This window comes from Malus domestica, chromosome 07 (assembly GCF_042453785.1).
Source record: "Malus domestica chromosome 07, GDT2T_hap1".
Taxonomy (NCBI): domain Eukaryota; kingdom Viridiplantae; phylum Streptophyta; class Magnoliopsida; order Rosales; family Rosaceae; genus Malus; species Malus domestica.
In genome coordinates, this window is record NC_091667.1 from 22,155,226 (window position 1) to 22,168,308 (window position 13,083).

General features: G+C 37.2%; 2 protein-coding genes across 2 annotated transcripts; one reads left to right on the forward strand and one right to left on the reverse strand.

Moving 5' to 3' along the window:
- The first annotated feature begins 3,515 nt into the window (after positions 1-3,515).
- Positions 3,516-4,163, forward strand: LOC139197766 (secreted RxLR effector protein 161-like). The gene has a single exon (XM_070825725.1). It carries the CDS (start codon positions 3,516-3,518, stop codon positions 4,161-4,163), a length of 648 nt encoding a protein of 215 aa, XP_070681826.1.
- Positions 4,164-5,701: 1,538 nt separating this feature from the next.
- LOC103439316 (probable calcium-binding protein CML36) lies at positions 5,702-6,897 on the reverse strand. The gene has a single exon (XM_008377859.4). The coding sequence runs from the start codon at positions 6,821-6,823 to the stop codon at positions 5,963-5,965; it is 861 nt and encodes a 286-aa protein (XP_008376081.3). The 5' UTR covers positions 6,824-6,897; the 3' UTR covers positions 5,702-5,962.
- Between the last annotated feature and the right edge of the window lie 6,186 nt (positions 6,898-13,083).

Here is a 13,083-nt window from a genome sequence, read left to right on the forward strand (position 1 = left end):
TTCAGCACATTCCATGCCTCTAACATGCTCCTGCAGCAGCAGTATAGAACGTGAGGCTTCACTGAATACAACCAACTGATATATGTGCTCCTGGTAGCAGAACAGAACAATGAGCTCCTGATGAAAAACCATAATTCCCGACCTACTGGATCAGCATCGTTCCCAGAAGTGAATGCTGCTTCTCTTGAAAGGAATACCATATCCTCCCATGGAAATAATTACAAATGAAGACGTGGCGACAAGCGAGGCCGGTGGAATGGGAAAGGCAAGAACCATGGTGTCCAGTTTCACAATCAGGTTCCAAGGCATAATCCAGGCCCGAGCTTTAAAAATGCAAATCGCCAGAAAGGAAAAACTCATATGAACACTCCTAGAAATCCTAAAGGAGTTTGCCATATGTGTGGTGGCAATGATCATTGGGCGCGTACTTGTCGCACCCCAAAGCATCTGGTGGACCTGTATCAAGGCTCATTCAAGGAGAAGGGTGTCGAGATCAATTTTTTCGACCAGGATCAACTAATGGAAACCCCTTATCCAGTGACCAATTTATCAGGACAGTTAAACACAACCCACCTGGATGCTAAAGACTTTATTAATGAAAGAGGGAATGAAGTTTATGAGTCCGATTGAATTATTATGTTTAATGTACTCTTGTTATTTGTACTTGTGGTTTAATGTTCGCATTTTCAATTCAATAAAAGTAGTATTCCAGTATGAATAAACTGCTTTTTCTTTACTCAGAGATCATGGATAAAAATTATGGTTATTCTCAAAACAAGAGTAATGGTAGAGACCTTTGTCTTGCAACAGCGCAACCACGCATTCAATACTTCAAGATTGAAAGTATTTCTTGAATTTGGTACTTGCAAAAGTAAAGGTAACAACAATATCAGGACAATCAGATGTAATTGAAGGCTCAGGAAAAACCCAGATTATGTTACCAAATGGAACAATATTGTCCATAAAGAATGCATTATATGCTACTCGATCCATTGGAAATTTGTTAAGTTTTAAAGACATACGTTTAAATGGATACCACATTGAAACGAAAAGAGTATAAAATGTGGAATATTTATGCATTACCTCCAATGATACCTAGAAGCGTATATTGGAGAAGTTGCATGGTTTATCGAGTGGATTATATTTTACATACATAAAGACAGTTGAGGCATATACTGTCATGAACCATAAGTTCATTGATTCAAAGGTTTACATGCTTCGGCTTGACCGTCTAGGTCATCCAGGATCTACCATGATGCGTAGAATAATTACCAACTCTATTGGACATCCATTATTGAGCAGACATATTGATGTCTCAAATGATAACCCTTGCAAGGCTTGTTCCCAAGGGAAGTTGGTAATTAGACCATCAAAACTAAAGGTTGATGATGAATCCCCATCATTTTTGCAAAGAATTCAAGGGGATATTTGTGGACCTATTTAACCACCTTGTGGACCATTTCGATATTTTATGGTTTTGGTTGATGCATCTACTCGATGGTCACATGTTTGCCTATTGTCTACTTGAAATGTAGCTTTTGTGAGACTTCTTGCTCATATAATTAAGTTGCGAGCACAGTTCCCAGATCATCCCATTAAGCCAATCCGACTTGATAACGTTGGTGAATTTACGTCTCAAACTTTTGATGATTACTGCATGGCACTGGGCATTGATGTTGAACATCCTGTTCCTCGTGTCCATACCCAAAATGGTTTAGCAGAGGCATTTATCAAGCGGCTTCAATTAATAGCCGCACTTTGCTCATGAAAACGAAATTGCCAGTCTCTATATGGGGACATGCCATCTTACATGCAGCATTATTGGTTCGACTGAGACCCATAGCCAACCACCAATACTCATCATTACGACTTATGTTTAGACATCAGCCAAATATTTCATATTTACGAGTTTTTGGTTGTGCTGTTTATGTGCCTATTGCACCACCACAATGAACTAAAATGGGACCTCAGCGCAGACTGGGAATTTATGTGGGTTTTGATTCACCATCTATCATTAGATATTTCGAACCTTTGATTGGTGATATGTTTACAGCTCGTTTTGCTGATTGTCATTTTGATGAGACAGTTTTCCTTGTCGTTAGGGAGAGAAAAGATCGTTCCAGAAGAACGACAAGAGCTAACATGGGTTGTTCCCAACTTATCTCATTTTGATCCATGAAGCACTCAATGTGAAAATGAAGTGAAAAAGATCGTTCATCTTCAAGGTATTGCTAATCAAATGCTAGATGCATTTAATGATGCTTCGAAAGTGACAAAGTCACATATACCAGCTGCAAACGCACCTGCAAGAATTGATGTCCCTACTGGACAAAATAAAATGGCAGCGAATGATTCATCTAGTGCACGCCTGAAGCATGGTAGACCCCCAGGTTCAAAAGATTCAGCCCCTCGAAAGAGAAAGATGAGGGCACAGTTGAACCCAAATGATATCATTCAATAAAAGAAATTGAATGATAAATCCACAGTTCATGATTCTGTACTTCTAGAAAAAGAAAATGTCCTTGATAAGACACCTGTCCTTGAAGAGACAGAAGTACATGAAAGCAAAGAAATATCCATAAATTATGCATGTACTAATGAATTGTGGGATCAAAATGCAATAATCATGGACGACATGTTTACATTTGCAATAGCCACTGAAATTATATTAAGTGATGATATTGAGTCCCGCTCTGTTGATGAATGCAGACAGAGACAATATTGGCCTAAGTGGAAAGATGCAATTTAGGGAGAATTAAATTCCTTGGAAAGACGAAGTGTTTTTGGACCAGTAGTCCAAGCCCCGCTTGGTGTGAACCCCGTAGGTTACAAATGAGTATTCACAAGGAAACGCAACGAGAAAAACCGAGATTGCAAGATATAAAGCACGACTTGTTGCACAAGATTTTTTACAAAGACATGGAATTGATTATGAAGAGACATACTCTCCTATAATGGACGCAATTATGTTCCATTACTTAATAAGTTTGGTGATTTCAGAAAAACTTGAGATGCGACTTATGAATGTCATCACCGCGTATCTATATGGAGAATTAAATACAGACATATATATGAAAGTCCCAGAATGACTTAAGTTGCTTGAAGCCACTAACAAACCACGAGGTATGTTCTCAATCAAATTAAGGCGATCACTATATGGGCTGAAACAATCTGGGCGAATGTGGTATAATCGTCTTAGTGAGTATTTGATTAAAGAAGGATATGCCAACAATGTCATCTGCCCTTGTGTGTTCATTAAGAAATCAAATATTGGATTTGCTATAGTGGCAGTATACGTCGATGATATGAACCTAGTTGGAACCCTTGAAGAGCTCAATAAAACTGCTGAATATCGAAAAAGTGAATTTGAAATGAAAGACCTTAGGAAAACAAAATATTGTCTCGGCCTGCAGATCGAGCATTGTGCTAATGGAATTTTGGTCCATCAATCAGCTTACATTGAAAAGATACTGAAGCGATTTGGCATGGACAAGGCTTATCCACTTAGCACCCCAATGGTCGTTTGTTCTTTGGACATTAAGAAAGATCCATTCCATCCAAAAGAAGATGATGAATTGGTCCTTGATCCAGAAGTACCATATTTGAGCGCAATAGGTGCTTTATTGTATTTAGCACAATGTAGTAGACCAGATATAGCTTTTTCAGTTAACTTGTTAGCCAGGTACAGCTCTGCTCTAACAATTTGTCATTGGAAGGGAGTCAAAGATGTTCTACGATACCTTCGTGGGACAACAGATATGGGTTTCTTCTACTCAGACAAGCCCACAAATGATCAGATCCTTGTTGGATATGCAGATGCTGGTTTTCTCTCTGATTCGCATAAAGCCTGCTCACAAAATGGATACGTGTTCACTAATGGAGATACTGCAATTTCATGGCGATCAACGAAGCAAACGCTAGTTGCTACATCTTTCAATCACTCGGAAATAATTGCTTTACATGAAGCAAGTCGTGAATGTTCTTGGTTAAGATCAATGACCCATCACATCCGGAATTCATATGGTCTACCTTCAAAGATAGACACTCCAACTGTCATCCATGAAGATAATGCAGCCTGTGTCGCCCAGATGAATGAAGGATTCATCAAAGGTGATAAGACTAAACACATATTTCCATGGTTTTTCAGTGCACATGAGCTTTAGAAGGGTAAAGTTATTGAAGTTAGACAAATCCGTTCAAATGAAAATTTACCAGACTTGTTCACCAAATCTCTACCAAAGTGCACATTTTAGAAGTTAGTGCAGGGAATCGGATTATGTCGGCTTACAAATTTGAAGAATGCGAAATCAGGGGGAGATACAATTCAGGGGGAGCATTCATGATACATGCATGTGGTACTCTTTTTCCTTCGATTAGGATTTTTCCCACTAGGTTTTTCCTATCAAGGTTTTAACGAGGCAACATAAGCATGCTCAACACTATCCAGGTAAAGTTGTACTCTTTTTCCTTTGCTATGGTTTTTTCCCGTTGGGTTTTTCCAAGCAAGGTTTTAACGAGGTAACTGATACTGATATGTGGGCATCCAAAAGGAAGTGTTGTAAATAGTGGATTGTCCACATGTGTATAGTTAAGTATCACATGTGTATAGTAATGTGTATAGTAAAATATCACATGTGAATGGTAAGTTTTGTAAGTTTTCGTTGAGGTGGCTCTATAAATAGAGCACTTCGGTTGTTCAATGTAAGGGAACATCAAAAAGAGAAAAGGAAAAAATATAATACTCTTAGTATCCCTCATTTTCAAATATCTGCAATACTTTTGTAAGTGTGATATTTTGCATCACTACGTCATCGCTCTTAGCTAATGTTATTTCTCAACTTTTGCCTATTTATAACAAACATACAGATTTACTTCAGCTTAAAAAACCTAATTCCTTGAAAATTTTATATGGAGATTTTAAGAAAATAAATTCCATTTTCTAACAATTTCATAAATTCATTGGATCCCTTCATTAATTTTTTTTAAAGAACTTTAACGGAAAGTTTCTGATATTATTTATTTTAACAAAAAATTACATTTTACTCTAAAAAAAATCAATAATTATACTATTTACTTACAATACTTTTTTATCATTTTCGTTAAAATTTAAAATTTTCAAGTTTTTTTCATTATTTTTTTTGTTAATAAATAACCCTATAAATCATCATTTGGTTCTTAGATTTTGCTTCACCGCAATTTGCGCACCATTATTCTTACATGACCTGGTATAAATTCGGTCTCCATCGATTTTAATGCCTAACAACTACCAATTTACCTCAATCTTTTCAAGACATCCTTAAAAACAGGTGTAGGATTCTTTCCATTCCAAACCTCTCTCCCTTTCATTCTTTCATATTTAAAGAGTTGTGATTACGTCATATTTAAATTTTTTATACGAGAATAAGACAAAAAGAGAAGCATAAGAGAAGAATGAAAGAAGATGGTAATAAGACCATCTCCAATCCTGGGCTAAAAGTCAAATTACCCCCCAAATTACCCCCCAAAACACTCTCCAACCCATGCTAAAATTTTAGGCTAAATGCCAAATGCTATTTCTGGGCCAAATACCCCCCAGCTTTCCCCCGGGCTAAATGCGAAATGTTTATCGGAATTTAAATTTTTTTAGATTAAAATGTTCATAAAATTAATTTACAATAATCTACATATTTATTTTTAAAAAAAAATTGATTTAAGAAAAAAATTTAGGCTAATTTCATTCTTTAATAATTTCGGGCTAAAATTTTATGGTATAAGGGTTGGAGCAGAAAAGATGTTTCTGGGCTAAAAGCTAAATTTTTCGGGCTAAAAAATTTAGCTTTTAGCCCAAGGGTTGGAGATGGTCTAAGAAGGGAAAAAAATTCCACTCCTAAAAACTATACATCCATTATCCCAATCAAAATTAAAAGAAAAAAAGAAAAAGAAAATCAAGACTTTTATGACTCGCCAAACATCAGAAGCAACTTCATCTCTGCAGCTCCATCATATGAACAAACTCCTCAAAGCACACGAACCCATCCCCGTTTTTATCCACCTCGGCTATCATGCGCCGGCACTCCTCTAACGTGCACCGTTCGTCCCCAATAGCCGTGAAAACCCTCAAAAGTTCCTCCGCCGATATTTTGCCGTCGTTATCCGTGTCAAATACTTCGAACGCATCGCGCAGCTCCGAGTCGGCAGGTGGACCGGAAACCGGTCCGACCTGGTTCAATAAAGCCTCAAGGGTTATCGAACCGCTGCCGTCTCGGTCCACCTCGCTCAGCATCAACGTCACCTCCTCTTGACTCGGCGGGTTGTTCCCGAGCTGGCACAGAAGTGCCTCGAGTTCTTTCCTCGACACCACTCCGTCGTTGTCCCGGTCTATAAGCTTAAACGCTTTGGCCATGTCCAGCTGCAGATCAGCCGAAAACTCGGACCAGTCACCCGATCTTTCGGCCAAAACGCTGGTGGGCGTGGTGACACCGCCGGCCCCGGGCTTGTGAATTGAGTCTGAGGAAGAAGAAGAAGACGAGGAAAAATCCGTTCCGGACCCGAACGATGGCGGCTCGGAGCTGGACACGGCGTACCGGTCCTTCTTAGATCGGAAGAGGCGTTTCGGACTGAGATTTTTGGAGCTAATATTGATGAACTTCATGATTGAAGATGAAAACCCAAATGGGGGAAGAAGTTGTAGAGAGAGAGAGAAGATATTGGTGAAAAAGGAGGAGAAAGAAAGGAAAAGATGGGAAGCATAGAGGAAGAGATGGGGGATATATGGCGTTAGTGAAGGCACTGCCATGGCAACTTCCAGGAAGCTTCGTGGGTGAACCATTTCAATCGCTATCATACTGCTTTTATTTTTTTCAAAAGTATTTTTACAAATGTTTACCAAATACTTTATTATTTTATTTCATATTCATTCTCACAGCACAGGAAAAACAGTTTTTTTAAAAGCATATCAATGCTAAACCAGCCTTTATATATGTGATAACTACGAAATGGTAATGTTAAGGAGATCAAATTTTTTAAACTAAATTGCAAATCAAACGATGTATCATGAATAAGAAACAAGTACATTAATCGACACTTAATAATCCAATCATCTACAACTACATCATTTAATTTGTAAATTTATTTTAAAAAGTTTGATCTCTCTAACATTATCTTGCGAAATTTCTCTGTTCCGTTAATTTTTTTATGAAATTTTACCGTTCCGTTAACTTTTGATATCCCACTAATTATGCCAAGTTACTGGCAACAAGAAAAAACAAAAAATTTAATATATTCTTTTTTTTACAACGGGGGATTTAGTCCATTCACAACAAACAAATGTTAGCGACAATTTTATTTCTGTCGTTATGTGAGTCAAACTTGATACATCTAATACGTATAATAATAAAGTATAAATTGAATATCACTCTGCTTATTAAGTGAGAAGTTGTATGAATCTTAAAATGTTGTTTGCTAAACCCAAGTGCAGGTGTCACGAAGCAGTATAAACTCGAAATCTGAGTGTCGTATTCCTCAAAGAGCGTTGAAAAAGAATGCAGAATTATCAAGACTGACAAAGAACAATATTGAATAAGATATAATTTTTAAAAAGAAAATCCAATCATTTAAGAGCACTAAGACATTAGAGTTCCACATTCAACGTACATATGTAATTTCATTAATTTGATTCTTTTTATAACTCAATAAAGATGCAACATACAATGCACCCGATCGGATGATATGGCAATTATAATTGTATTAAAACACACACAAAATTATACAAACTCTAAATATGGTTGTTCCCAATAAACTCAGTAGAATTCCTTATAGGAAGAATTCCAAGCATAACCTGTACCTCCAGCGCAAGCTATTAAGAAATACTTCCGTCGAAATTACTAGATATATACTAATTTATCTTAATTCACAAAAGCATGAATGCTGAAACTAAACCATAGGAAAAACATGATTGAACCTATGAATATTAACAAACATTCATCAATCGTCAAATAGAGAAAAACTAGATATTAATTTGAACAAACCAATAACAAGAGTTTATTGTTGATACCGCAATTCGAATCAAACTAATAAAACCACATAGTAGTTGAAGGTTTTCCTCCTAGCCTTAGCTAGGGAGATAAGTTCTCCATGTAACAATATAGAAAAATAAGAAACTCTAGGTTACGAAAGAACAAAACTGCCCCTCAAAAACATAAAAATGGGAATGGTTATATTGAGATTGCCGTAGCCAACCCCATAAACCTCTTGAATAATGGTCATTGATAAGCCTTAATGCCATATTGATATGGTAATGGCTGGCTGTTTCTTTTTCTTCTTCTTTGCCTTCTCCTTTCTTCATTTCTTTTCGGTAACCGACATAGAGTTAATCACCAATTTATTGTCTTGTGCCTCACCCTTTAATTGCCTTGCAACATTCTCATAGTCTTGCACATTAACATTAATATACCATCAGTCAAAAATTAAAACAAATTAGATATAAAATCTATTTGACCAGTTATACATGATAAAACACAAATTTGATAAATTACTAGAGAAAAACATGTAACGAGTATAATCAAAGTGCATTAGTCATGCACTTTTGAATAATTATCACACCCCCCAACTAGCTTATTGCTAGTCTCTAGCAATTCAAGCAACTGAAAACATACTCTAGCACCAAACCAAAAACAAAAAGTCACATGGAAAAATCAGTTTCCCCTACATAACCCTCAAAGCATTTTATTCAAGTGTACATAGTAATCAAGAACCTTAATAAGCATAAAGCAAGCGAATCCACAATATTCTAGTATTAGCAATAATTTCTCAAATATCCTTGGAGTGTAGTGTGTGAAATAGCCATAACAATGTGATCCTAAGCTTCTTTAAATCTCAATATGAGAACAAGTGAGTCTCTCATAGATTTACACTCATGCACTCAATATTTATGCGTTAATGTGTCACACTCAAGTGATCTCATAAAAACATGCCGCCATATGCTTGCTTGTCCACCTACTCACTATCAATATCATGTGACTACTTGAATCAAATGTCTTTATTAAGGTTGTAATAGGGCTTGTGGTTAAGGTTAAAAGGAAGAAAAAAGAATGGGAAAACAAAGAGCCTATGAAAATTAGTAGAGCACATGATGAAAAGAATTGACTGCAAAGTCACTTGAATCCTCAGTGGCTCCACCAATATCTTGAACATTTTTCACTATTAGAGACCAAATTTCATTGTGTTGGGTCTCAGACTTCATTTCAGCAAGATTGTTTTTGTTTTCCTTTTTTTTTATTTTTTTATTTTTTAAGAGAAATAGTATAAACAAGAGCCAGCTTAGATACGAAACACATATACTCCTTTCCTTTCAAGATCTTTCCGCTCTACAAACTTCCATAGACTGAGGTAGGATATAGTATTTAAGCTTTATGGGTAAGGAGAGCATGGGTCATGAAAGAACATGCTTATTTAGGCTCAAATGGTTATCTAAGGGATAATGTATCAGGGATAGTAGCTTGTTTGGCCATGGTGGATATCCTAAATGCCTTCTTCATTTTCAAGTTATCACATGCATTGAAATATGTTCGAAAGGTTTAAAGCAAGTTCTAGAGATACATGTGATTGTGAGATCATACGCACAAGAATAAAAAGTGATTGATGTATAATGTTTCAATCATATAGGCTCAAAAACTCACAAGGCTACATAAGATCACTAGATTCACATATTAATATTTAAATCATGCATTAGTTTCACATCAAGATGGCTATGTGCATTGCTTTTCCAAGAATAATCGAAAAGGGAGAGAGCTAATAAGAGAATAAAGCATCTCACTTAAAACATGCTCACTATTTCCTTAATTACAATATGAAATTTAATTCAATCTGATCATTGGGTTGAGAAACTAACAAAAATCTATTTAAAAACAGTAAGAAAAATGCATATTTCTTTTTTTGTTTTTTTTATTGGACTTTATTTTATTTTATTTTTAAACTTTAAAAGGGATGAAAATTACATAAAATAAAAAATAAAATGAAAAACAACTCAATATGTCACCAAAAGCAAGTAAAATATGCTTCTACTCCCCCCAACTTAAAATTGACATTGTCCTCAATGTTAATATTCATAAGAATAAGAAGCAAGAAAGACACGCAATTTAAATGAAGAAAAAGACTCAGGAAAGAATACACATGAAGGTCTAAGAAGGATTTGAAATTCTTCCAGCAACTGGTCGGTGACACATTAATAAACTGAAAAAGAAATAAAACAAACGAAACAGAAAAATAAAAGAAAATATGGGCTAGAGTAAAGAAATCAGTTCTGATAAACAGGATCCTCCAAACCAATGGTCTCATCCTGCAAGGCAATACTTTCCAAAAAGGGCTTAAGCTGCTGACCATTAACTTTAAATACATTACCATTCGTTGGATCCTCGACCTCCACAGCTCCGAAAGGAAAAACTCTTTTCACGACATAAGGACCTGTCCATCTAGAACGAATTTTACCAGGAAACAAATGCAACCTCGAATTGTACAAGAGTACTTTAGGCAAAGGCTCAAAAGTTTTTCTCAAAATATTTCTATCATGGAAAACTTTCATTCGTTCCTTGTAAATTTTAGAACTTTCATAAGCCTCATTCGTAATTTCAGCCAATTCATTCAATTGAAGTTTTCTATTCAAACCAGTAGCATCCAAGTTAAAATTGAACATCTTAATAGCCTAGTAGGCTTTGTGTTCCAGTTCCACAGGCAAGTGACAAGGTTTCCCATAAACTAGTCTATAGGGAGACATACCAAGCCAGGTTTTAAAAGCTGTACGATAAGCCCATAACGCATCGGTTAGTCGGATAGACCAATCTTTGCGATTTGGGCTAACCGTTTTTTCTAAAATTTGTTTTATCTCCCGATTGGCAAGCTCAACTTGGCCACTTGTTTAGGGGTGATAAGGGGTAGCCGCTTTGTGAGTAATATCATATTTTTTCATCAAAGCTTCAAATGGTTTATTACAAAAGTGTTTACCCCCATTACTGATAATAGCTCGAGGTGTTCCAAATCGAGAAAAAATGTTTTCTTTTAAAAAACGCAAAACAGTTGTGTGATCATTTTTCTGACATGGAACGACCTCGACCCATTTTGAAACATAGTCAACACCTACTAAAATTTATAGATATATGAAAGAAACAGGAAACAGACCCATAAAATCAATACCCCAACAATCAAACGGCTCAATGACTAAAATTGGATTCATAGGCATTGTTTGCAGATTCACGATCGGATTTACGTTGTTCCAAGACCTCCAGTTTTGTGTATCAACATTTGGCGCCATCTGTGGGAATCGATACGAAAAGTTGTGTCGGTTCTCTTTCATTTTTTAATCTCCACCGTGAATCTGCAAAATCACAAAAAACCCAGAAACAGAAAAGATCCAAATCTCAAAGACTCCTCACAAGCCCACAGGGAAGATAAAGGTCATTGCTTTTTGGGTTTTGGGTTCGTGTTCAGAAAACCCAACGACAACAAGAAAGAACAAAGAAGAGGAGGAGAGAGAGACAATAGCAATGGCTCCAAATTCGACGCCTTCTGTGACTCCTGTCTCTTCTCACAAACAGTCACCACTTTCTCTTTGCTCTAGAGAGAGAAAGAGAGAGAGAAAGAGAGAGCGGAGGAGAGAGAAAGAGAGTGGAAGAGAGAGAAACACCCGGAATTCGGAAAGAGAGAAAATTTTTGATTTCTTGTCAAACAATTGACCAGTTTTGTGATATCGAAAGGAGGAGGAGCTTCAATGCCTTGTCACTCTGCAATTTAGTCTCCGTGAGACGATACCTAAATATAATCAGAGTCGATGGCTGCTCTCCCTCTCGGTAAGCTCACCATCCTTGTGGGCGCAGGCATTCTCGGTTCAGTTCTTGCAAAAGAAGGACGTGTATCTGATCTTGTCTCTGGTGATTTTAAGGAATAATGGCGACAGTGCCAGTAAAGCCACCGCTGCACAACTTCCCATTCATATTCTTGAAACGGGGGACTAAGAACGCCACTGCCAACAACCACAGCCGCTACCGCCGACCCGCATCCGCCAAACGGGCTTCCGACCCAGACCCCGAATCAGATCGCTATAACCACGTCGAGTCCTCTCGCGTCGATCAGAGTCTCAGTCACCGTGAGATCGGAGTCTCAATCACTGCAGGGCCTGTCTCAAATCTACAGAAACCCAATTCAAGCCTACTTTAGAAGCCATGGAATTTGAGGCTCATAATATTAGTCATGTGGGTTTGTCTTCTCTGAAAAATGGTGCTAAACACCTGAAGCAGCTTGTCTTAGCATATGGTCCTGTAGTCACCATTGACTTGGGAAAATTCCTACTTAATTATTCGAGGTTGAAATCGATTAGACTAGATGGTTGTTTGGTCACCTGTTCTGCGACAAAAGCCATCAGAAGTTGGTGTGCCTCATTGACCGAGCTGAGCTTAAGTAAGTGCTCGGGAGTGACAGATAAGTAAGTTGGTGTGCCTCAGCTGCTGCGCCTTCAAAATGATGCACATCAGAGCCGCCCGCTACGATTTGGACCGATTCGGCATCATTTTCAGGCCCAGTCCTCGCCACAAAGTAGAAAGCCCTACCTCACGAATGATGCATACATGGTTCAAACTTTCCGGCACTGGCAAAGCACCATGTAAAGGGAGAGATTTTGCATTTATGAGACTTTACTCTGCGAGAGCACATGGGAAACAAAAAAAAAGAAACAAAGATGCAGAGAAAAGGCAAAAGCAATCAAGTGAGAAACATAAACAAAAGCAAAAGCTAAAAGAGAAAGGAAAGGATTATACTTTTGCTTTTATCGACCACCAAAGGATGCATGTTCCTATTTTTTGAAAGCCAGAGAAAAGCAAATGGGTGATGTCGGAAAGGCTGTCCAAAACAGCTATCATTTTAAAGAAAAGCATAAAGCAAAAGAAGATAAAAAAGCAAACATAATTGCGGTGGTGATGGCATGTAGAAAAGAGAATTATGGGCGTGACCCATTAAGCAGAGAGTCGGATTTATTTTTTGTATGATGTAATTTATTTTTTCTATCTTTCGGAGACATCTGTATAAACCCCATCAGAGGGTAATAATAATAATAATAAT